A 23976-nucleotide genomic window follows, 5' to 3' on the forward strand; every position below is an offset into this window, starting at 1 on the left:
TTTGGGTCAAATACTAAGCAGAGTAAAAGTATGCAGCGGGAAGGGGGGAAATGAGTTAAAAAGAGGTATCTAAAGAGGGCTCTTAGCATTATGAAAAGTGTCTAGAGAGAGCTTCCTTGTGTTTGTCAGGAATCGTGAAAAACATGGCTGCCACCCCGGGCTCAGTCAGAGTGGCACAGAGACCAGAGCCTGAGGAAGGAGTGGTCAGCAGGATGACTAGGAGACTGACAGTGTTTGAATTCTTCCTGCAGGGGCTTGTTTTGCTTGCCCGATACCATAGTTAAAATGCAGCTGATAGCAGAAGACAACAGACTTAGATACCAGCTATGCAGGTAGTTTAACTTAAGATCAAATGGATTCATTATTCCTGAATTTGACCATTTATATTTAGTCTGAGCTTCAGATAATAGTGAATATAGAGCTTGAATACTTTGAGAATCTGAACGTCACCCAAAAGAAAAGAAGCTGTGCTTTGGGTAGGTGCCATCACCGCACAGCTGGAGACTGCAGTGCTAGAGAGCTTGGTGCTTGTAGCATAGAAGCCTACACTGCAGTGGAGGACAGCAGCAAGCCGAGTTTACTCTTCCTGCAGAGAGAGGGATTGTTTCTTGTTGCAGCCTGTGTGGCTCTTAGGAAGAACTAGCAGAAGAGATGAGAGCTCTACAGTTATATATCCCTGGAAGAAAAGTCCATTTTAGTGTTGGGGGGGGGGAGGGCTTTGAAGATTCTAAAATATTAAATTCTGCAATGTTAAAGAAAGATCGGGGCACTTGAGTGGCTCAGGTCATGATCTCAGGGTTCGTGGGTTCGAGCCCCGCGTCAGGCCCTGTGCTGACAGCTCGGAATCTGGAGCCTGCTTCGGATTCTGTGTCTCCCTCCCTCTCTCTCTGCCCCTCCCCCAGGCATGTTCGTTCATTCCTTCTCTCTCTCTCTCTTTCTCAAAAATAAACATTAAAAATTAAAAAACAGAGAGAGAAAGAAAGAAAATAGAATATAAAGTTGGGAGGGGATTAGATTAAAAAAAAAGGGGGGGGCATTAAAAACTGTTGACCTGGGGCACCTGGGTGGCTCAGTCTGTTGAGCATGTTGAGTGTCCAAGTCGTGATTTTGGCTCAGGTCATGTTCTCACAGTCTGAGGGATCAAGCCCCAAGTCACGCTCCTTGCTGAGCATTGAGCTGGCCTGGGATTGATTCATATTCATTCATATTCTCTCTCTCTCTCTCTCTCTCTCTCTCTCTCTCTCTCTCTCTCTCCCCCCCCCTCCCTCTCCCTCTCCCTCTCCCCCTCCCTCCCTCCCTCCCTCTCTCTCTCTCTCTCTCTCTCCCTCTCTCCCCTCCTCTCCCCTCCCCTCCCTCCCTCTCTCTCCCTCTTTCCCTCTGTTCCTGAGCCCCTCCCCCACTCCTTGCACACTCTCTCTCTCTCTCTCTCTCTCCCTCTCTCTCTCTCTCCCTCTCTCTCTCTCTCTGGAAAAAAAAAAAGACAGGACTTAGAGCAGTGTCAGTAATACAGTCCCATTAAAGTGAGAGAAAATCTCTGTGCATTGCAGCGGTGCTGGAGAAAGGGACATGCCAACTGCTGACAGTGGGTCACAGAAAGGTGGTAGGAGTCAGCCTGAAGACTGAGTGTTTAATCAGAATTTATTGTTTTGTATTTATTTTGGTCATAAAGGAGCTCTTAATATATATACATACATAAAAAGTTTTTAACATATCAATGTATTTGGCTGCCCAACTCAGTGAAACAAATTCAGTGTTGTATACGTATTTACTTTCCTGTTTTCTCTAAGATATTTTGATAAGCTGGGCAAACATGTGACTTGTGGTCAAGATACTAGATCTATGAAAGCTTGTTTTCTCCTCTGTAAAATAACATCTACCTCAATGGGGCTGTTGTGAAATTTAATGATAATGTTAGTAAATATTTAATAAACTATATCACTATTACAGAAAAAAATCAGATGTCACAAATCTATGAATAATGCCTGCCTACTCTGTGCCAGAACCGGGCTGAGTGTTGGGGTAAATATGCACACATGCTGTGGATGAGGCCCTCGAGGGTCTTGCAAGTCAGTGGTGGAGCAGGCATTTCAATAGGCTGAGAAAGTAAGTGCATCCTAGGTTGACAGGTACCATGCATGCCATTAGAGTGCTGCCTGAACACTGAGAAGCTGGGTGTGGATTCTGTCCTGAGGGAAGGAAGTGCCAGTCTTCTTAACTCAGAAGTTAAGGGGGCACCTGGCTGGCTCAGTAGGTAGAGCATGTGGCTCTTGATCTTGGGATTGTGAGTTTGAGCCCCACGTTGGTTGTAGAGAGATTGCTTATGAACAGACAAACAAACAGACTTCTAATATGGGCTCCTGGGTGGCTGAGTGGATTGAGCGTCTGACTCTTGATTTCGGCTGAGGTCCTGATCCCCGGGTCATGGGATGGAGCCCTGAGTCTGGTTCCATGCTGAGTGTGAAGCCTGCTTGGGATTCTCTCTCCCTCTCCCTTTGCCCCTTTCTCCCACTCATTCTCTCTTTAAAAAAAAAAAAAAAAAAAAAAAAAAAGTTAATAAACTTTCCTGTTAGATGATAAAACAGTATATAAATGACTCTCAGTTTATGAATTCTAGAATTGTTCTTTGTGGTGCAATAGGCTACTACTGCTGCTCTGAATTAAGATCCTAACATTTTATTTTGTAACCGTGATCTAAACATTTACACTCGGCTCTCTCTCAGGAGTATGATGGAACCAAAAGCAAAGTCATGGTTTCAGGTAGATACAGACACTAATGAGAAATTTGCTTCATCTGACACTTTGGGGGTGACTCTGGCACTAGTTAAAGAGAAGAACTGGTAGAGGATCCACTATAATTAGATCTTAATCCATTAAACTAGATTAGAGGGGGGAAAGGCAACCTGTATAAATAAAACTTCATTTGAAATATAATCCACACATTCTAAGTGGAAAGTTTTATATTTATTTACTCATCAGTTTATTTTTTAAATGTAAACTCTATACCCAACATGGGGCTTGAACTCATGACCCCAAGATCAAGAGTCACATGCTCCACCGACTGAGCCAGCCAGGTGCCCCCTAAGAAAAAAGTTTTGAATAATTTAATAGTTACAAGGCATATAAGGTTAGGTTAAAATACATAATAATTCTTCAAAGTGTTATTATATTATTGTGTTATGTCATGTTCTTACCATCTCTGATCTTTGGTGCCTGTCTTTTATTCTGAATTAATGGGGCGGGGGGGGGGGGGGGGGCTGGCCTCATTTAGTAAGCGATTTGGAAGCCCTGTCTGGTTTTTGTCCTTTCCTGGTGGCCTCTCGGGTTTTACTTGCTACAGCGTGGTAACATGTTTCTCTTTAGTATTCCATTCTTTATCACCCCTCCAGGTTAGATAGGACTGAGATAAGAACCAGGATTTTCTAAGAAGACCTCTCACACTATTAAGGAGAGCGTTTCAGACATAATAGTCTGATTGCACTTGGTCTTTCAGTCTTTTTTTTTCTTTTTTTTTTTTAACGTTTTATTTATTTTTGAGACAGAGAGAGACAGAGCATGAACGGGGGAGGGGCAGAGAGAGGGGGAGACACAGAATGGAAGCAGGCTCCAGTCTCTGAGCCATCAGCCCAGAGCCCAACGCGGGGCTCGAACTCACGGACCGCGAGATCGTGACCTGAGCTGAGGTCGGATGCTCAACCGACTGAGCCACCCAGGCGCCCCAAGGTCTTTCAGTCTTAAGATAAAAGGCAAACGAGAGGTTTAGGATTAGAATGGCCATAGAAACTTTTTCAGGGAGAGCTCAACCAAAAAGCACAAAACTCCCACCTTTCTTGGTAGACTACCGTCAACATTGAAATATTTAGCCCCTCCCTGGCAGCAAAGCCCAAGCCCCAAAAAGCATATTAAGCCACTGACTACATCAGAAACTCACTGACACAACTGTCCTGGAAATAAAAAGGTTTCCAGTGGTAAGAGCTAGGTTCTTAGTGGCCTGAGATGTTTATTTCAAAGCAGCTCCTGTAATTTCTGAAAAAAAGCCAAGTTACATTTATGAGAGTCTGAAAATTACATAAATCTAGATCCAAAATACAGTACACTGTGGTGAGAGATTGCTTGTTCAGTCCGAGCTTCACCCTGACCGTGAATCAGTGTGTGGAGAGTGTGTGGCACGCATCACTCGAGTAGCTGCCACAAATGGCATCGAGATGTCTGACGGGATACAAGGCTGGCCGCATCATCCAGGGAACATCAAGAATGTGGCAGGCAAAACAAACGACTAGGATAGGAAATGGGCAGGAGTGCTGGTGTCCTGGGGGGAGGGGTAATCTGAGGGGCAGAGTCCCAGGAGACTGGTGGATGTGGAATTGGCAGACACGGATTCAGTGGCTCCTTGCGCTGGTACCAAGGCAGGAGATAAAGCACCTTGACACCTTGACCTCAGGTTGTACCTCAGCTAGCTTTACTTGGTCAAGATGGACGTGCGGGAAGAGCTGCCTAGACGTTTCGGTTATGGTGGTAGAGTGCCCAGTCGTATCGTAACCAGAGGCAGGCATCTGTTGTCGAAGTAGTTGATATTAAACAGACATATGTATTGAATATCTCAGTATTGGTTGAAATGTGTCATTCCTGAAGGTTTTTCTGGAAACATGTATGCTCATTCTGGATTCTGGGCTGGGAGAGCAGCAGTGAGGGCAGGTGAAGCAGGCGGGTGTGTGGGGAAAGAAGGGAAGTTGGAGGAACTCAGCTTGGGTGCCTGGCTCTTGCACAGGCTGAACTTCGGGTGACTCGCTGTTTGCCTGAAAAGCAGGAGAGAGAATTGGGGGGAGTGGTCAGTGGGCAAGAGTGATGGCTGTAACAATAAGAGGTGACCCTGAGGGGCAGGGTGTGGACGAAGACAAGGACACTCACGGGCCCAGATGCAGAACGGGTTAAAGCCTTCCCTTTTGCTGGCGCCTTCCGAAGTCGGCCAGAGGGAGCCCTCCGGGGCCGGCCTTGGGTTCTCCTATTGCAGTGGTGGTGGGAGGGAGCAGGCGGGGGCGCGGCCCGGCTCGCCTCCCGGGCAGCCTTTCCTCCAATCACCAGGCCGAGAGCGCCGGTTGAGCACACCCCCTCCCGACTCTGCAGCAGGACGGCTGGGCCCTCTGCCTGGCTCGCTCACTCGAGCTCAGCTCCCCCTCCTGCCATCTTCCGTTGCAAAGCATTTCTGGGAGCTGCATGTGGGTGACGCAGCAGCATTGTTCGCAGGCACAGGAAGCCGCGGCTGAGCTGAAGGGCTCGAGAAGGAGCTCAGAGCACGACACGCTGCTCCCTCTGGGTAGCCTCAAGGGTTATAGCTGGACTGCCCCGCCTGATGTACTTTGGGAGATTCCAGAATTTTCAAGTAAATCAGGATTTTCCTAGAGGCAGAAAACCTAAACTCCTTCAGCACAACTTCCAATACAGAAAACAAAACAAAGACGCTGGGGAAACTTCAACCAAGAGCTTCAGCAGCTCCAGAGCGACGAGAAACGCAAGGTCAGGCGGGTGGGCGGCAAACCCTTTCTGACTCGGGGTGTGTGTAACTGTAGGGACTTTGTCTCGGCGGAAGAGGCGGAAGAACAGCCTACCAGGGGACTCCAGGACAATGCTCAGGTTACTTGGTGTTGCTCCAGCCGTCATTGCACTTGTTCCCTCTCCTGGTGGGATGTGCTCTTGAATTGGGTCTTTTGGCTTTGGGGAATCCTTTCTCCTTCTCTTCCCAGACGCCCGCTGTTCTCTTCCCCTTCCTGTGATGTGTGGGGTGTGGGCTTGTGTTTGAATGTTCTCCCGAATGCCAGGAGCCTAGATAGGCGTCAGCCTTTCCGCACTCCACCCCCGCTCCCTGTCCCAAACCCCCTCTGGTGAAGGGTGGTGGCTGCTTTATATGGTTTCTTGGAGGGCCTCAGCTGGAGTCTGCCTTTTTTGATGAAGCAGGGCGAGTTTGGTTGTCTGGCCCCAACAAAATAAGGCTTGGAAGGAAATCTGCATTTCCCTCCACACCCACACAGACCCCGGTAACAGAGTCGTATATGTGTGAACAGCTGCCCCCCACCCCCCACGCAGACACAGTTTCTCCACCTACCTTTCCTTATCCCCCACAAAAAATCTTGCAGGTAGATTTAGACTGCTTTTGGTGAACGGTTAGGTTCCTTTTGCTACTCTTAAACAGTTGTGGATCTTTCTGTGAGGTCTGTTTTGCTGAAAGTGGAAAGTCCCTGTTTGTGGACAGCTCAGTGCTCTCCGGGGCGGCAGAGGAAATGGGCAGAGTCCTGCTCCTCAGCAGTAGACATGGGGGAGGGGAACTGTGCACTCCCTCGCACACGTTTTGAATGGACCTGAATTTTTCACCCTAGGGAGATTAGGAGTCCAAACCGGAGCCCAGTCCCAGAGCCTTAGTCCCACGTGGCACCGCACCCCGCCTCTTCACCCCCACGCTGTGCGGTGCTAAACAGGAGACTTCAGAATAGGATGTCATAGCAACTTGAAGTAAATAAAACGTCTGCAAATGAAATCAGTTTGGGGGAGGGTGAGAGGCAGCTGGAGACTTGGCAAAGGGGTTCTTCGTAGAGGAGCTTCCTGGGTGTTTTAAAGGGTCTTTCTGAGTCCCAACTCGAATTTGGAGCATGATCCTTGGTAGAGAAGTGCCGCATGCTTCAAAAAGTCCTGGTCTCTAGGCACAGAGCCCACAAGATTATGGAAATGATTATTAAAGATGGCCTAGGCATGCTTATTGTCCAGTATCAAAGTTGAGTGTTCACTGAAACACTGAAACAGTTAATACCCTGTACACAGTAGGGCAACCTGAAAGGAGTCTTGTAACTTGTGTTCTTTTGCTGTTGTCCTTGCTGTAGGGCGCATGAGGTCAGAGGAAGAGGGATTTCGTTTTCTGCTCTAAGGTTCAGGATTCAGAAATTTCTGTCGAAAACATAAAGGCTTGCTTCCAAATAACACTCAACCAGTATGATTCACTTAAGTGGTAGTTTCTTACTGTAGCAGTGTCCTCAAGTCATTCAAACTAGATTGGCTAAAGCCATCAAAACTGTTGCCCCTAAATTGTTCCTGTTCCATTCCAGAATAAAGCCAAATGATTGACTTTGTGTGTGTGTGTGTGTGTGTGTGTGTGTGTGTGTGTGTGTGTGTGAGAGAGAGAGAGAGAGAGAGAGAGAGAGAGAGAGAGAGAGAGAGAGAGAGAGAGAGAGAGAGAGAGAGAGATTAATCGATTGGTTAATTTGAAGTTGAGATTTCTGTAATCAGACTTAGAAGAACAGAGCTCTGGGTTGAATCAAGACATTAAGATTGTTGTTCTGTTCATATTATTAATTAAGTATTAGCCAGTCTTTTTTGCCACTATGCTGAGATCTGCAAAATGAAAGCAGTACTTCTTGATAATTATCACTGGTGTTGAAAAGTAAGGGGGCAATATAAAGTTTTACTGCCATGTATAGAACTGTGTGCCAAGTAACACTTGTCGCCCCATAGCTAGTTACTTCAGCATACGTATTAACAGTACAGTGAGTATGCAGGTACGGGGTTGGGAGCAAAGGTAAATTCAGAGTCTTGATAGTACTACAGTAGTTTGAGTTTTCTCTTTCATCTTCAATTTATTTGTTTGGCAGTGAGTCTCTAAATGAAGGGAAAACACAGCTGCCAGCCTGCCCTTCCCATGTCGCTTGTGGGGACTGAGGCTAAGTCTGGATGCTGTTGGGAGTGGTTGGCTCTTTGTTCACTGTGTCCTGCTTTTCTTCCCCCCTCTTCTATCCTATTCTGCCCTTAGATTTTGCTGGAGGAGCTTGCCAACAGCGATCCCAAGTTAGCCCTCACTGGAGTCCCTATAGTACAGTGGCCAAAAAGGGATAAGGTAAGAAACTATTGTTCTTATCTTCAGGCTGCTGAAGCATTTTGCTAGCCGACTGTCACCATTCCGGGAAGAAAAAGAACAACTAGAGGCAGACAGCTTTTGGTGCATTAATATGAACTGACAGAAAATCATTACTCAGTTCTGTTTTAACTCTTAGGTCAGGGTAATTGGCTATCTTTAGATGTGACTCTGTTAACGGAACTATCAAACCAGAAACCTGCCTCCAGGTTTGGATGCAAAAGTGTGCATTTGTTCACCAGAATGGATCAGTTCCTAGCCTTCTGGCCCAGTGATTCGGTCATTTTCAGATATTTTTTAAAACTAGTTAAAATAATTACATACATATTCAAATGGCTGGAGTATTTCTATGATGGCCTGAGTGTATACTCAAGAGTCCCCTTCATTTGGATTTTTCAGTATCAAAAAGAGAAGGAAAGGAATCACCTGTAAGCTAATAAATTGTCAGGTATGAATTTTCATGCCTCTTCAGTTAGGTCCTGTGTAATTTTTCCCATATTGTCCTTTGTCAAGGTTATTTATCAAATAAATGTAAGGGCTAGCATTCTGATCCTGCCCATGGGTCTGGCAAATACATAGGCCCTTCTTTGGTTTTCCCCGGTTGAAATTTGCAGAGCCATCACATTCCAGGAGTGTTTAGGTGAATAGCTGTGAAAGATGTCTTAAAGAACCACTTCTTACTACCGGGGTGGAGGAGTCCCACTTGGCCTGGGCTTGACCACATGAGACTGCCTCAGAACAGTTTAGGCATCTCTGGCTGTTCAGTGTTTTGTGTCAGGAACATGTTTGAGGCACCACGGAAAAAACCGAAAGACCCAGTCCTTGTTCTTGAAAAGATCACCAGCTGGACAAATACAAGCACTAAAATTATAAACATATACCTGAGGGATGTATTTTACTGGAGTGTCTGTTATGTACCAGAGTCAGAGTAATAAAGAAATGAGCAAGATTCATCTCGCCCTCAAGTAGTTTATCGTCCTCTTTAGGAGTATCTTCTGAGTAGTAATATCCAGGATAGGGGAATATTGGAGGGTCCCTGGAATGACATTTGGTACATAGAAAGCCTCAGGGAGGGGTGAATCTCACAGCTCAGCAGAGTGAGAGGGACGTGACTGAAGTAGATAGCCTGAAGGGACTGGCAAACCTTGTCTTTGAAGGTAATACGTAGGTGATAAGTAGAGTAAAATCAATAAATATTTTAGGTTTCACAAGCCATGCAGTCTCTGTCGGCAACGTCTCCACTCTGTCATTGCAAGTGAAAGCAGCCATAGACCAGACAGAAAACAAATGAACATCATGGTACTCCAGTCAAATTTCATGTACAAACAGGCAGTGGGCAGATTTGCCCACGGGCCATAGTTTGCCAAGCCTTGTGATCTTATACCCCCTCCAGTCCTTAAAGCTACTTGATATATTTGACCTCACCGCTTTCTCTTTCTAGCTTAAATTCCCCACCCGGCCAAAGGTGCGGGTTCCTACCATCCCCATCACAAAGCCTCACACTATGAAACCAGCTCCTCGGTTAACACCTGTGAGGCCAGCTGCTGCCTCCCCCATAGTGTCAGGAGCCCGGCGGAGACGAGTGCGCTGTCGAAAATGCAAAGCCTGTGTGCAAGGAGAGTGTGGTGTCTGCCACTACTGCAGGGACATGAAGAAGTTCGGGGGGCCTGGTCGCATGAAGCAGTCGTGTGTCCTTCGGCAGTGCTTGGCGGTAAGTGGTCTGCTGGATACAGAGCTTGGGGGAGGGGTGGTGGTGCCAAAAGGACTGAAATGCAGGTAGTAGAGGGTGGTAGAGCCTTCAGAGATGGAAAGGAGAAGTTACTCTCTCTCTTTGGCTCGCTTTGTTTTGCCCCATTTCTCTCTGAGTTCGGAAGGAAGATACCTCACACTAAAAATGATCCCATTTAACCTTTCAGCCTTGCTCGCCCAGTTTTCAAATGAGGGAGCAGTGTTTCAAGGGCAAATGACTGCTTCTTGTCCCCTCTTTAACTGGATTAGAAAGGAAGGACCTGGGAGGCCTGGGATAGACTGGTGAAAATAAACTGGTCTCTGTCAGTCTCTAGTTCTCAGCTGGTTCACTCTCCCTATCCTCTTTCTCATCTAGTTTTCCTACCAGAAACCTCTCTTCTCCACCTGGTTTCCGTGTTCCCAGGAGAATTAGAGGAAGCAAATCACTCGTCTTCAGTTAAAGGGAAGCTAAACCGATAAGGATCTAAGTCTGCTCTTTTCTTGGTTTCTGTCTTTGTCCTCTTGTAGCCCAGACTGCCTCACTCAGTCACATGTTCCCTCTGTGGAGAGGTGGATCAAAATGAGGAGACACAGGACTTCGAGAAGAAACTTATGGAATGCTGTATCTGCAACGAGATTGTTCATCCTGGCTGCCTCCAGGTGAGGAGAGGCCAAAGGGGCCCCTAAGGTCTCAGGTACTGAGTGGAGCAGAGGAGGGTGGGAATCCCCAATCTGGACCATCAGCAGTGGACTATGTAGTGGTCTAACATCTGTCCTTGATTCATGGTCTACACTGTGTGTCAGCCACTGGCTCGACCCTGAGGATAGTCTCGGACACAGAATAATAGTCCCGTTCCCTGCCCTCATGGAGCTTGCGGTCTGGCCTCCATAGAGTGTGTTTGGAGTCCCCAGGCCATCGTGGAACTGCCTGGTCTATTTGGGAATGCCTTGTGCCTTTAAGCATCTCTCCTGTGTACTTGACTGTATCTCTGGATGTCAGTTCCTGAAAGATGGTTAGAGTAATAGTATCAGCTAACGTTTATTGAGTGTATCAGGCTTGGTTCACACTTGAGGACCTTTAAGAAAAAATGATAGAGGTTGTGCCTGGGTGGCTCAATCAGTTAAGCATCTGACTCTTGGTTTTGGCTCAGGTCATGATGTCACAGATTGGGAGTTCAAGTAAAAAAAAAAAGAGAGAAAATGATAGAGGGGCACCTAAGGTGGCTCAGTCGGCTCAGGCTATGATCCCAGGGTCGTGGGATCAAGCCCCGAGTCCAGCTCTGCACAGAACGTGGAGCCTGCTTAAGATTCTTTCCCTCTCTCTCTCCCTCTCTCCCTCTTTCTCTCTCTCTCTCTCTCTCCCGCCCCCCCCCCTCTGCCACTCTTTACCTGCTCATGTGTGCGCTCGCTCGCTCTCTCTAAAAAAAATCTTGAAAGAAAAAGTGATAGGGAAGCTGATACAGTCTTTAGGAGGTAGCATCAAATCTTTAAGCATGGGCCCTGGGCCTAAGTATGCGCCAGAGCTCCTTAAGTGATACTAATATGTGGCTGGGGTGGACAACCATTGTTTTATATGCATTCTCTTGTTTACATCTTTTAAGATAGCCCTGTGAAGTTGGATCTACCCTGTTTCTTCATTCTTTAAAGGGCATTGGTGCTGGTACTTTGTCGATTTTTCCAAAGGTGTCAGCTATATCATGACTGCCACCTGGCTGACAATGATTGTAAGATACGGTTAATTGTGAGAAGCAGCTCAATTTTAGAAATATTCAAATGTGAAAAAAAATATGCATCTTAAGATCAGTAAAATTAAGGTATCCTCTCCATGCTGATAAACGAAGCATTTACTATATGTCAAGCTTTTATCTAAACACGTTATTTAACAAGTAATTCATTTAATCCTCACCACACCCTTATAGGAGTATTTATGTGCATTGTACAGTTGAGAACAGAGTCACAGAGCCTAGGCTACAGTCTCTGAACCCAAGCAATCATAATTACTATGCCCCACTATCAAGAGGAGGTCTGGCACCATTCCGAATAGTGTGGTCAGTTCCTTTAGCAGAGAGGCATGAGATGCTCAAGAAATAAACCCCAGATTGACGCAGACTCTTGGGAATCTCCACGTGGAATCTAACTTTGATCAAGTAACCAAGAGTGAAGGTGACCAGTCTCCTAGTGGCGAGGAGTGGGGCTGAATGACTCTTGGTTTTTCTCCCCGATGGGCCGATGTGTTTACAAATGGGTAAAACTTCCAGGTTCTTCCCAACCATGTGGCTGTTGTTGTTTGATAAAGGAGCCTTAAGAAACAGGGTTTGTTTTGTTTTTGTTTTTTTTAATGAGACAGATTTTTAACATCCCTGTCTTCCTCTAGATGGATGGAGAGGGGTTGCTTAATGAGGAATTGCCAAATTGCTGGGAGTGTCCAAAGTGCTACCAGGAGGACAACTCAGAGAAAGCCCAGGTAAGGAAGCTTTATCCAGACTGCACCGGAGAAGAAAAGAAACGTCCAGCTTAGGGGATGGCTAGAGTCTGTTTGCCTTTGCGTCTTTGTTCACATGGTTTTTCTGACCATGGAGATGATTTTGTATTTTGTTTGATAACTTTTTTTCCCCCCTCTTCGGTTAATTATTTGTTTTTCTTTTGTTTGAGTTTTTGTGTTACTGAATATTGTTCCACTTGGGGTCTGCAAATTGCTGAGGTCCTCTCACACTCTGAGACCCTAGAAAAAGAGGCAGCATAGCTAGGCTGTGTGAGGAGGGCAGTGAGGCGAGCACGGTTGCTCCTGAGGAATGACACTAGAGGGAAGGCAGTGACCTGAGGCAGCTAGTAAATACAGTGGTGTGCCGGAGTTTCCAGTTAAGTGGGCTCACATTTTTGTCCTCTTCACCTTTATGGCCCTACAGAAAACCCTACCCTTGTGCCCTACACAGGCAGCCCCTCCCTGCAAGGGGACCAGTGCCATGACCTTGGCCCTGAGTAGCTGACATTGCTGGCCCGATGGGTAATACCAAAGGGCCAAGAGGACTCTGGTTGATCAGGCCAGGAGGAATAAGACCTGTTGAGGGCACAGACAGAGGAGGCAGCTGGCCTAGTGGCAGCCATTCAGGCCCAGTGGTCTCCTCCAGGCGCATTGCACAGGAGTAGGGACAAGTTTCCTGGTCTGTCTGTTTCTTCCCACTTGGGTACTGAGGTGACTGAATTTTCATTCTATATATGTTTGAAGGGCAGGGATTTCTAGAGTGGACTAGTGCTGAAGTTCTCCTTATCCCAAGTTCTTAAACTAGGGGTTCTTAAACATTTTTCTTCATTGACGACAGTGGAGGCAGTAGTGGTGGTGTTTGCCTCCCTGCCACAGCAGGTATGGGGACAGATGCCTCATTTTATCTTTTTTAAGTTTATTTATTTTGAGAGAGAGGGAGAGAGCACATGTGTGCACACAGGTTGGAGAGGGGCAGGGGGTGGGGGGGAGGGAGAGAATCCCAAGCAGACTCCGTGCTGTGAACACAGAGCCTGACGCAGGGCCCGAACCCATGAACCATGAGATCATGACCTGAACCGAAACCGAGAGTCAGATGCTTAACTGACTGAGCCACCCAGGTGCCCCAGGTGGCTGCATGTTAGTGTTGCCTTCTTGCATTGTAAAAGCCAGCACCCACAAGGTAGTCATTCTCTTCCAACCACAGTGCCCTATGAATGTAGAGGAAAGGGAGCAGGCTTGTTGCTGAGGGACAGAAACCATCTCCTTGAGGAAAATGTGAACCACTGCTCACTGATCCCTAGTGGAACACTGGTTCAGCCTCATCACGGCGGAGTCATGGTGCCCCCAGAAGGAGACAAGTGGCGTAGGATGAGGTCGTGGACCTTTATGGAATGTCAGCTTCACTGAACCAAAATTCCTCTTTTTCATCCAGAGTAGATTCCTTTGGAGCAGTGTGGTTCCTCAGAGGTTCTCATTCTCTGCTTTATATTCCATGCAGTTGGTCTCTAAGGATAGGGTAGGGTGCTGAGTGGAAGAAGCAGCCTAGTGGAGTCCAGCTCAGACACCAGTGGAGCTAAAAGTGGTGTTTACTTCTGTCAGATTCTGCGTTCTAGTTTAAATGGTATATGTAGGCTGCTTTTCTTCTACCACAGGCATCTCTCTTCTATCAAAAGCATCTCCTGGGTGAAGGAGTTAAATTAGAGATAGAACTAAAAACGGTCAGATTGCATAGGGGTAAAGTTGTGGCCTCTTTAAAGGGTATCTTTATCCAGGGAATTATAATCCAGAAATTGGGGCAAGAGATGAATAAGGTGGGCTGTGGAATCATGTAGCCCAAATTTGGATCTCACTCCTCTATACTTGAACACAAACCTTTTTGTCACAGGTAGATTTCCCAAGTGACCTATTTTAAGGGTTTTGTTCTGTAATCAGCTTTCTCGGCACAGACTTGAGCTCGGTTGCTGATCCAGGCAGATTGCAGACTAGACTCTGAGGAGGTGACCACCCTGTAGCATGCAGGTACCCCTTTCCCCATAGAAGAGCAGTGATCTGTCTTCTCTCTAGTCTCCTGAGAGCAGTAGTGAGGCTCACCCCGTAAATGTAGAGGGTTTTGGAGAAAGCACTGATGTGGCTTTTTGGGGGCCTGTTTTGCAGAAGCGGAAAATGGAAGAGAGTGATGAAGAATCCGTGCAAGCCAAAGTCCTGCGGCCCCTGCGGAGCTGCGACGAGCCCCTCACGCCCCCGCCTCACTCACCCACTTCTATGCTACAGCTCATCCATGACCCGGTTTCCCCTCGGGGTATGGTGACTCGGTCATCCCCTGGGGCTGGCCCCAGCGACCACCACAGTGCCAGCCGGGATGAGCGCTTCAAACGGCGGCAGTTGCTGCGGCTGCAGGCCACAGAGCGCACCATGGTACGGGAAAAGGAGAACAATCCCAGCGGCAAAAAGGAGCTGTCTGAAGTTGAGAAAGCCAAGATCCGGGGATCGTACCTCACTGTCACGCTACAGAGGCCCACCAAAGAGCTCCACGGGACATCCATTGTGCCCAAGCTGCAGGCCATCACGGCCTCCTCTGCCAACCTTCGCCATTCCCCCCGCGTGCTAGTACAGCACTGCCCAGCCCGAACCCCCCAGCGTGGGGATGAGGAGGGGCTGGGGGGAGAGGAGGAGGAAGAGGAGGAGGAGGAGGAGGAAGATGACAGTGCAGAGGAGGGGGGTGCAGCCAGGCTGAATGGCCGGGGCAGTTGGGCTCAGGATGGAGACGAAAGCTGGATGCAGCGGGAGGTCTGGATGTCTGTCTTCCGCTACCTCAGCCGCAGAGAACTTTGTGAATGTATGCGAGTGTGCAAGACGTGGTATAAATGGTGAGCAGGGATACAGGGATCAGGAATAGGGGTATGGGAGCAGGTGGCAGGTTTTCCATAAGAGAACTGCATGCGTCCTGGCATCTGGAGGCTTGCTGGGTCTTAAAGGATTGAATCCACTCTGTCTGTTCCCTAGACAGTGGGTCCTGTTATAGATGTGGCCAGTCGTGCCTATAGGTGTGGCCCTTCAGGGAAATGTGGCCCTTTGCTTCCTCTCCCTGCTCCGACCTTTCCCATCTCTCTTTTTACTGAACATATGAAACTGGTCTGGGGGAAGGATTTATATAGTTTGTGCTAAAACTTCAGTCCACAGAGCTGCGACAGTTTTCCCCCTCAAGTAAGCTGCACTCATCACACATCTGTTGAGAGCCTGTGATGATGTGATGGTCACTGTTATTGGTGACACAGATGACTGCTTTTAAGCCCCTGCCTCAATTACCTCTCCATCTGATGAAAGGGGTGGACATGCTTTTCAAAAAATTTGAATGTTTCCACAGTTTTCCAGTTGTTTGTTCTTATCCCAGTAAGACCTACCATTTCTTCTCAAAAGGGTGATGCTTGGACCACTGGCATTACCTGGGGTCATGTTAGAAACGCAGATCCTCAGGGTCCGTTTCAGTATGGCCTGAGTCAGAGCTTTGGGGGTGGAGCCAAGCAAACTGTTTTTAACACTTTTTCCAGGGGCTTCTGATACACTGCTCTATCATAAGCAGCTTGTTTCTGCCATAGAAGTCTTATGTGCCACTGGTGAAATATTTTCAGTCTTTAAATAAAGACCTCATTCTTTACAAACACTAGTTTTATTTCCCAAATCTGAATTAATATGTGATCTACCCAAATTCTCCTAATATTTTCTCTTTGTAGAGCTAGTGGGCCTGCCTGGCTCTATTCCTCAGTTTCCAGGCTGAGCCACATAAGACTGCCATTATGTGCTGTCTCCCCTTCCCCTGCCAACCAGACTCTGAGCCGGGCTGGGAGGCAGGGGCTGTAAAATATTAAACAGAAGCCTGCATGTTGCAGTGCTATTTGTGGCCTGTGGACTGTAGATTGCAGTGGAAAGGCAGGCCTTTCGCTTTCAGTTCTGGTCTGGACTGGACCAGAAAATACAAAGATAGCCCTGAGGCAGAAACGCAAGATGGGAAAAAGACTCTCCAGGCCTGATAATAAAGAGCCTCTTTCTGCCTGATACAGTAGTGGGCTCTTCCTAGAGCTTAAAGGAGGACTGACTGTAGATATGCTGAGGAACGCCTGCATCTCAGGCAGCTGGGTATGACTGACAAAGGAGAGAATGAAGGCAAGCCTAAGGCTTCAGGCAGCAGGAAGTCAATTGTTTAAATAATTCCTTATGTACACTTTGGTGGGAGCCATACCATTTTAATGCACATGAGAGAGTATAGTATACTGTTTGTCGTGTGTTCCTAACCACTGCGCTGTATTCCCAGCCCTTCCAATCGGTGAACTGGTCAAGTTGCCTACTACTTAACCTGTAGGGCTGCCATAGAGGACAGGCCTTTTTGTCTGAGGATTAAAAAAACAAAAACAAACAAAAAAACCCCAGCAGGGCATGATCCTTGTCTGCTTATAGAAGAACCTGGGGAGGGTGACACTCCAGGTGCTCTGTGTTTTCTAGAAGCCTGCAGTACCCTTTGATGGGAGCTCCTCTGACAAGGAGTATCACATTATTGACGGCTAGTGTTCTCTCCTTCTGTCACAGGTGCTGCGACAAGAGACTTTGGACAAAAATTGACTTGAGTAGGTGTAAGGCTATTGTACCCCAGGCCCTCAGTGGCATCATCAAGAGGCAACCAGTTAGCCTGGACCTCAGTTGGACCAACATCTCCAAAAAACAACTGACGTGGCTCGTCAATAGACTGCCAGGTGAGCAGGCAGGGAAAGCTGAGTTACAGGCAGTGCTTAAAACTGCTTTAGGGCAATTTAGGGCAACAGTCCCATTCCATTGTTGTCTTTCTGCTTAACAAGGGATTCACCCAGGGCCACCTTAACTGCCAGTCCCCAGGTGGCACCCCAGACTAGCTGGACTAGCCAGTCATTGCCCCGGACAATGAAGAGAATGGGTCTCCTCAACACAACCACTGAAGAGATTTGAGTAAGATGTTGCCATGATCAGCCCCTTAGAATGCTTTGTTCCCCTCAGCATTTTGAGGTCTTGGGAAGACAGCTTCTCGCATACTACATTGCTCCTGTAGGAACTAAGTAATTGGTTTTACCACCAAAGCTAGAAAATGTCATATAGGAGACCATAGGAATTTTTGAACTGGATTTCTAGACTGAGAATCCATTTTACCGTGGTCACATCAGCTCGTCGTTGAGGCTTTGGATGTGCTGATAGAGTATACGATTGCATGTCTGTTTCTTCCCGCTGCAGGACTGAAAGACCTCCTCCTAGCAGGCTGTTCCTGGTCTGCAGTCTCTGCCCTCAGCACCTCCAGCTGCCCCCTTCTCAGGACCCTTGATCTTCGGTGGGCAGTGGGAATCAAGGACCCTCAAATTCGGGACTTGCTGACTCCACCGGCTGATAAACCAGGTGTGCTCTGGGCCTGACTTCTCTGTGGTCACCTGAGGGTAGCTTTGTCTTTCGACAGACTTTGTCCTCAGAAACTAAAAAAGTGTTACAAATGATGCTGTGGATGAGTGCAAATGGAGAACAGAGCAATGGACTCAAGGTTAGCTATTTACAGCCAGTTACCTGCCTGCAGATAAAGGAGGGGCTGCTCCGTCTCAGGGGTATTGGAGTTTGGGGCCCAGAGAGTATAATCCTGAGGAAGGCCAGGAAGGCTTCATGGTTGAGGTGGAACATTAAAAGCTGTTTGCATTATGGTCTAAAAAAGTGTGGGAGTGTGGAAAGGGGTGGAGCATTCCACACATACCCTTTTGCTCTATAAGTGAGGCATAATCTAGCAGCTGGGAAGAAAGAAAACGTGTCTGGTTTCCTAGAAACTGCCCCCACACACTGCTCACTACAGGCAGGGCTGGGTGTGGGCAGTTCGCTCAACCGCTGCAAGAAGGCCTGGCCAGGAAGGAGCTGAAGCTGCCCTGAGGCTTTGGAGCTGGACCAGAGTTAAGAGTTTTGACCTAGGTTCTTTTCTGTGCAGGTCAGGACAATCGCAGCAAGCTCCGGAACATGACTGACTTCCGGCTGGCAGGCCTTGACATCACAGACGCCACACTTCGCCTCATCATTCGCCACATGCCCCTCCTTTCTCGACTCGACCTCAGTCACTGCAGCCACCTGACAGATCAGTCCTCCAATCTGCTCACCGCTGTCGGGTCTTCCACTCGCTACTCCCTCACAGAGCTCAACATGGCAGGTATGCTGCTGTGATGTTTCATGACAGACGGTACCCCGTGCCTCCTGGAGGGCCCAGCCCTCCCTGGGACTTGACCAGTAAAACAATGAACTTGGGTCTGTTGACTGAACTGTGTTAACTCGTTTCCTCACACCTGAACAAGGACTCTGATTTCTCGCTCTCTGTTTTAACTGATGGGGGTGGAGGCCCAAGTAGTTGTCAGGTGCCTAAGGTCATGGCCATCTGCCAGCCACAGCCTGGTCAGCTTTGCAGTGCAGGGAGTGAGGCATCAGGGGGCACTTCCCATCTCTGAGCCAGGTAGTTACAAGACACAGAGGGCTTTTGCTGAGCATTTTAAAGGAAAGAGCTGGGGAATCGAGCGGCAGAGGCAGGCGCCTGTGGCAGTATGTACCCAGCATTGTCCTCGTTATCACTTTCCCCACAGGTTGCAATAAATTGACAGACCAGACCCTGATCTACCTACGGCGCATCGCCAATGTCACCTTGATTGACCTTCGAGGATGTAAGCAGATCACTCGAAAAGCCTGCGAGCACTTCATCTCAGACTTGTCCATCAACAGTCTCTACTGCCTGTCTGACGAGAAGCTGATACAGAAGATCAGCTAAAACACACACAGCCCAGACTGAACAGGAAACCGATCTTCCCCTGACTCCCCAGCCAGGAGAGCCTCTCTCCCCGACCCTGCACGGGCTCTGAGGCCAGCGTCACACTCCCTCTCTGCTCTCCTGTCCCTTGAGCCCTTTCCCTACAGGCTGGGCAGAGAGGGTGGTAGACACCAGGCTTACCTGCCTGCTCCTCTCCCTCCTAAGGAGAAAGGAGTAGCAAGCAAGTTGATCCGAATCCGAGGGGAAAGCACAGGCTCTGTGCTGTCAAGGTGCCTGCTCGCTTGCTCGCCTGCCCGCCCGCCCGTTCACTCACCGGCCAGGAGGCCAGGCTCTCAGTTTGGGGTGTCTGTGCAACCGTCATCTGTGCTGGGCCCTGGGGCCCTTCTCCCCATCCACGGTCCCCAGCCGTGCCTGGTTCTGAGCAAATTGCCAGGGAAGAAAGCGGCCCTGTCTCCACGGCCAGGTTCTCCTTGTGGTGTCCAGTGTGTGTCTCTCCTCTACCACACTCTCCCCGCGTATGCAGGAGGGGCCAGCAGCAGCCCCGGGAAGGCTAGACCCGTGCCGATCATACTGGTGCTGTCGAGGTGTCTAAAACCTCTCATCCGTGTCCACGCTCTCCCCCTCCCCGTGGCTTGATCCTGTCCGATGCTCGTGGTGGTTCACGTAATGAGGTTACCCCACCCCAGATTTGCCCGCTAGTCTTACGAGGTCCTTGTTGCACTTACTGGGGTTGAAGCTCTTCAGAGGAGCCGGAACTGTGTACCCCAGGGACACCCCCATTTTATTGCTTCCTAGGCAGATTCTGAGACAGGCACCATCTCCTTGTTCCCCTCCCTCGTTAGCCTCCCACTGCCCTTCCCACATGTTCCTCCTTCCTGCCTGGACAGGACTTTCCCAGGATGTGTGTCCTCAGAGGGAGCAGCCGATATCCCCCGGCTGGGGAGAGCAGAGAGCTGGGCTCGGTCCCACCTGCCTCCCAGCAGGCTCTGGGTCTCCAGTGGGTGTAGCCCCCAGAGCCCAGGCCTGTGTTTAGCCCCAGTGGCTCACTGATCTGGCACCTTGTGGGGGGGAGGGGGGTCCTGCTTTGAAGCCAGTCACCTGCCCTCTGCCTGCAGCCGTGGAAGGGGGTGTGCATGTGCCTCTGTGTGTGTGGCTGAGTGTATTACACGTGTGTGTGGAGGGAGGGAGGGAGGGGAGCATGGTGTCTCCCACCCCACCGCCCTGTGTTGAGCCCCATCAGCTGCCCCCTTTTACTTTGCATTGAACGGCCTGTCCAAAGATCCTCTCTCTAGGGCAGCAGAGAGCTTTTTGCACTTTAAAAAAAAAAAAAAAAAAGGAAAGAAAGGTCGGAATTTCTTTTGGGTCAATATTTAAGTGTGTGAGGAGATGCTCAATAGCAGCAGCCTGTGGCAAGAGCTTATAAAGGACGGATGCGGATTTGCACTCTGCTCCCCACCTGTGAGGATAGCGATAGCACAACCTTGCCCCGCCTTCTCGTCCTCCGGCCCCTCCCTTCCTGGCCCCTTTCCTGCAGCCCAGCCTCAGGCTCCCCTCCTCCCAAAACCCTCCAGGGGGAGGAAACCCTACAGGGGAGGGGGAGGGGACGGAGCCCAGGCCCCGGGGGTCTGAAACGTGAGCCACCTTGAGGAGAGACGCCAACTGCACACTCGCCACTTCCAAAGCAATAGAGGCAGAGGGGCCCCCTCTTTGCCACCTAGCCCAGCTTTGACCCTGGCATTGACTGGCCTCCTGAGAGAAAACTGGGTCCTGGTAAGGGGTGGCATTGTGTCTGTTTCTTCCAATCTGCTGATTTCTCTTGGCTGCTCCTTAAAAGCAGCAGTCTGCTCCCACGACCCTCTGCCCCTTCCATCGGTCTCCAGGCCCCAGTAACCTGGGGCTGAAACTTTGAGGAAATGCCAGTGACTTATTCCAGAGTGCCTCAGTTAGGGGAACTTCTCTGTAAAGAACCCTGGGTATTGAGCAAAAACCTTATTAATATTATTGTTAATGACCTATAATTGGAAGCTTCCTGCCTTTTTTTGGTTGCTCCTGTGGAAAGTACTGAAAAGATTGTTTTGTTTTGTTGTCTTTTTATAAAAGGGGAGGTGGAGAGACCCCCTCAGAGCAGGGATTGTGCCGGGAGAGTGCCTCTGACTTTGGGACATTTCATCCACAGAAATTTCCAAGCTGATGGTTTGGGTTTTTTGGGGTTTTGGTTTTAATTTTTGTTTGTTTTTGGTTTGGAAAAACAAGCATTTTTACCGTGCACGTAAATTGGTCAGCAGGAAAGGGAGCCCAGGAGTGGCAGCAGTTGGACCTATGCCCTTGCCGGGTTTCCTTTATCTCTGGGACTGGAAGGGGGGGAAACAGTTTTTAGAGGTGAGGGTTGGTCCGTGTGGAGGACAGAAATGTCTCTGGGGACAGAGGATCCCGGGAGTCCCATCGCATTTCCTGCAATCTGCTCTGAGATGTGGCCTTGCCAGGAGAGCCTGCCCTCCTCAGACCGCAGGGCCAGACACCCCGCCTCCATCTTTCCGAGCACCGGGGCGAAAAACCACAAAGGAAAGGAAGAAAATTTATATATATATAATATAAAATCACTTGGTGATTAAAAAAATAACTGCTCCATAAATAAAACTCCTAAAGTCACTATGTTTAAAGGGTTTGGTTGTGTTTTTTTGTTTTTCGGAGAAATATTGTAAATATATATTTTTTGTTGCTGATTTAGAGTCGATCTCCAATGTTGTGCTAAAAAATTTAAATTAAATGTAAGCATTAAGGGGGCAAGTCCTGCTATCTCATTTGACACATGGGGGTTATTTTGGGCCAGGGAAGGAGGGAACCTAGTTGGACTTTTGTTTTCTAAACGTTCTCCACTATTGGTTTTAGAAAGAGCAAGGACCTCTTTCCTCTGACACGTGGGAATGGGAGATATTTGTGTAATAAAATTTTTAAAAGACAAAAAAAGAAATAGACTCCGATGGGAAATATTTTGATTTGGGTTTTGGGGGTTTTTTTGTTTTTGTTTTTTTTTGGGGGGGGGTTGTTTTGTTTTTTTAATAAAAAGGTTTTAAAAACAAAAACAAAAACAAAACCTTTTCTGCCTTGGTGTGTGTGTGCGTGAAAGAGAAGGTCGTGCAGGCTCTGGTGCTGGAGGCCAAGGTTGCCTGCTTCATTCCTCTGAGCAGCAGAACTGCTATGCACCTGTAGTACTTGCCTTTTTTTTTTTTTTTTTTTTCTTTTATGACAGAAAGCATTACTTGCTTCTAGAAACACCATGATACTTTACTTCATCAAGGTGAACTTTTTGATGGATGTGAAAATGTTAAGTGTGATTACCTGATCCCCTGCAGTCCCCTTGCCTCTCCCATGGTGCTGTCCTGAGAAGGCCTGGGGATTTCTAATCTTGCCATCTCTGGAGATTTGAGGCCAACCTCCATCCACTAAAGCTGCAGAACAGGCCCTTCGACACTGCCTGCTCAAGGTCACCGAGCAAGGTCTGGGCCAGACAGGCTCCAGTCAGCATTTGTCCCACTGCATCCTGCTCCTTCTCATCACTTGGCTTGTTGAGTGTGAGCTCGCAGCCTTTAGCCAGCGTGCCAGGTGCTGCCAGCCGACTGCCTCCTCGCCCCGATTGTGGCATCTCAGGAGAGCTGAACCCCCATCTGGGAGGTCCTTCCTCCCACCACTATCTTCAAGGGAGTGGGGAGTCCCTGCCCATCCTATTCCCAAGCTGACAGTTAATGACCATCTACAATTCTGCACATCCTAGAAAAGGACAGGGTCTTGGACAAGGAGCTGATTTCATGTTGGTTTCCTGAGGACGGATATGGATGTTGCCAGAGCAGGGGGAGGAACAGTGTCAGTTTTGCGTCCTAGCCATCTCAGAAACCCATCTGCCTCTCACTTATCTCATCTCTGCCACCCTACTCAAAGCCACCATTGTCTGGAACCTTGACCACAGCATGAGCCTCCCAGCCTCCACTCCAACCCCTGTCCTCCATGTTGCAGCCAGAACATTTTCCTTAAAAGACCAATTTGACTACTTTGATTAAAACCCATTTAGTGTGTTTCTCAGGATAAAGGCCTCAGTTTCCTCACTCAACATTTGCCCTTCCTTCTCCTCTCCACCCATACCTAACTGTTGGTTGGTTTAACCTAACGCTTAAACAACTGAGCCGGGTACCCAGGCACCCCTATACTCATTTTAAAGGTGAGCAACTGGGTTATGGATATTGAACAACTTAGCTGAAGTGTCTTGGCTAATAAAACCAACCTTAAGACGAGCCCCTGAGTCAGTCCTATCCATCCAGTTCCCTAGCCTCTCTGTGTACACATGATGCCATTTCATTCTCACACCCCAGACCAGGGGACAGGTGTCCTCATTCTATACATGACAAAGCCAAAACTCAGGTGAAGTGAGGGCCCTGGGGTCAGCAGCAGAGCTGGGATGTATGTGAACACTGGGCCAGGGACTACTGCCTTTGCTGCAGCTCTCCCGTGCCCCTCTGAGCATCCACCCCTCTCCCGTGGCTCCTCGAACTCCTTGGGTGGGGGGGGGGGGGGGGGAGGGGTGGAGGTTAGCCTTAAGTAGCTCAACACACCCTCATCTGTACCAGGAATGGTGGGATAAGGGCATTTACTGAGCGTAATGAAAGGTGGGTATGGGTAAGTGACCTACACTGTTACAGGGCCCTGTACTCAGGACCCCCACACTCGGTTCCTCAGTTTAATGTTCTGCCATTGCCATCTTGAATTCTTTTTAAAATGTTTATTTTTGAGAGAGAGAGAGAGAGAGAGAGAGAGGATCTGAAGCAGGCTCCTCGCTCACAGCGCAGGGCTCGAACTCACAAACCATGAGATCATGACCCAAGCTGAAGTTGGACACTTAACAGACTGAGCCACCCAGGCATCCCTTTTTTTTAAAAACCTTGAAATCTTTTGTTTTCTTTCGTTTATTTTTGAGAGAGAGAGAGAGAGAGAGAGAGAGAGAGAGAGAGCATGAACAGGGAAGGAGCAGAGAAAGAGGGAGACACAGAATCCGAAGCAGACTTCAGGCTCTAGGCTGTCAGC

The 23976-nt window shown here is 48.5% G+C and overlaps 1 protein-coding gene across 5 annotated transcripts in view; it reads left to right on the forward strand.

Annotated features, from left to right (window-relative positions):
* KDM2A (lysine demethylase 2A) overlaps positions 1-21563 on the forward strand; it is a 116634-nt gene extending 95071 nt beyond the window's left edge. For all 5 annotated transcript variants that reach the window (XM_045486010.1, XM_045486009.1, XM_045486014.1 and 2 more), the window contains 9 exons: positions 7790-7873; positions 9333-9602; positions 10148-10279; positions 11994-12083; positions 14256-14968; positions 16683-16846; positions 17355-17513; positions 18082-18297; positions 18722-21563. In XM_045486010.1, coding sequence (XP_045341966.1) covers positions 7790-7873; positions 9333-9602; positions 10148-10279; positions 11994-12083; positions 14256-14968; positions 16683-16846; positions 17355-17513; positions 18082-18297; positions 18722-18903 — 2010 coding nt within the window. In that variant the 3' untranslated portion in view covers positions 18904-21563. The remainder of the gene's footprint in view (positions 1-7789; positions 7874-9332; positions 9603-10147; positions 10280-11993; positions 12084-14255; positions 14969-16682; positions 16847-17354; positions 17514-18081; positions 18298-18721) is intronic.
* The last annotated feature ends 2413 nt before the right edge of the window (positions 21564-23976 follow it).

Source organism: Leopardus geoffroyi, chromosome D1 (assembly GCF_018350155.1).
Source record: "Leopardus geoffroyi isolate Oge1 chromosome D1, O.geoffroyi_Oge1_pat1.0, whole genome shotgun sequence".
NCBI lineage: Eukaryota > Metazoa > Chordata > Mammalia > Carnivora > Felidae > Leopardus > Leopardus geoffroyi.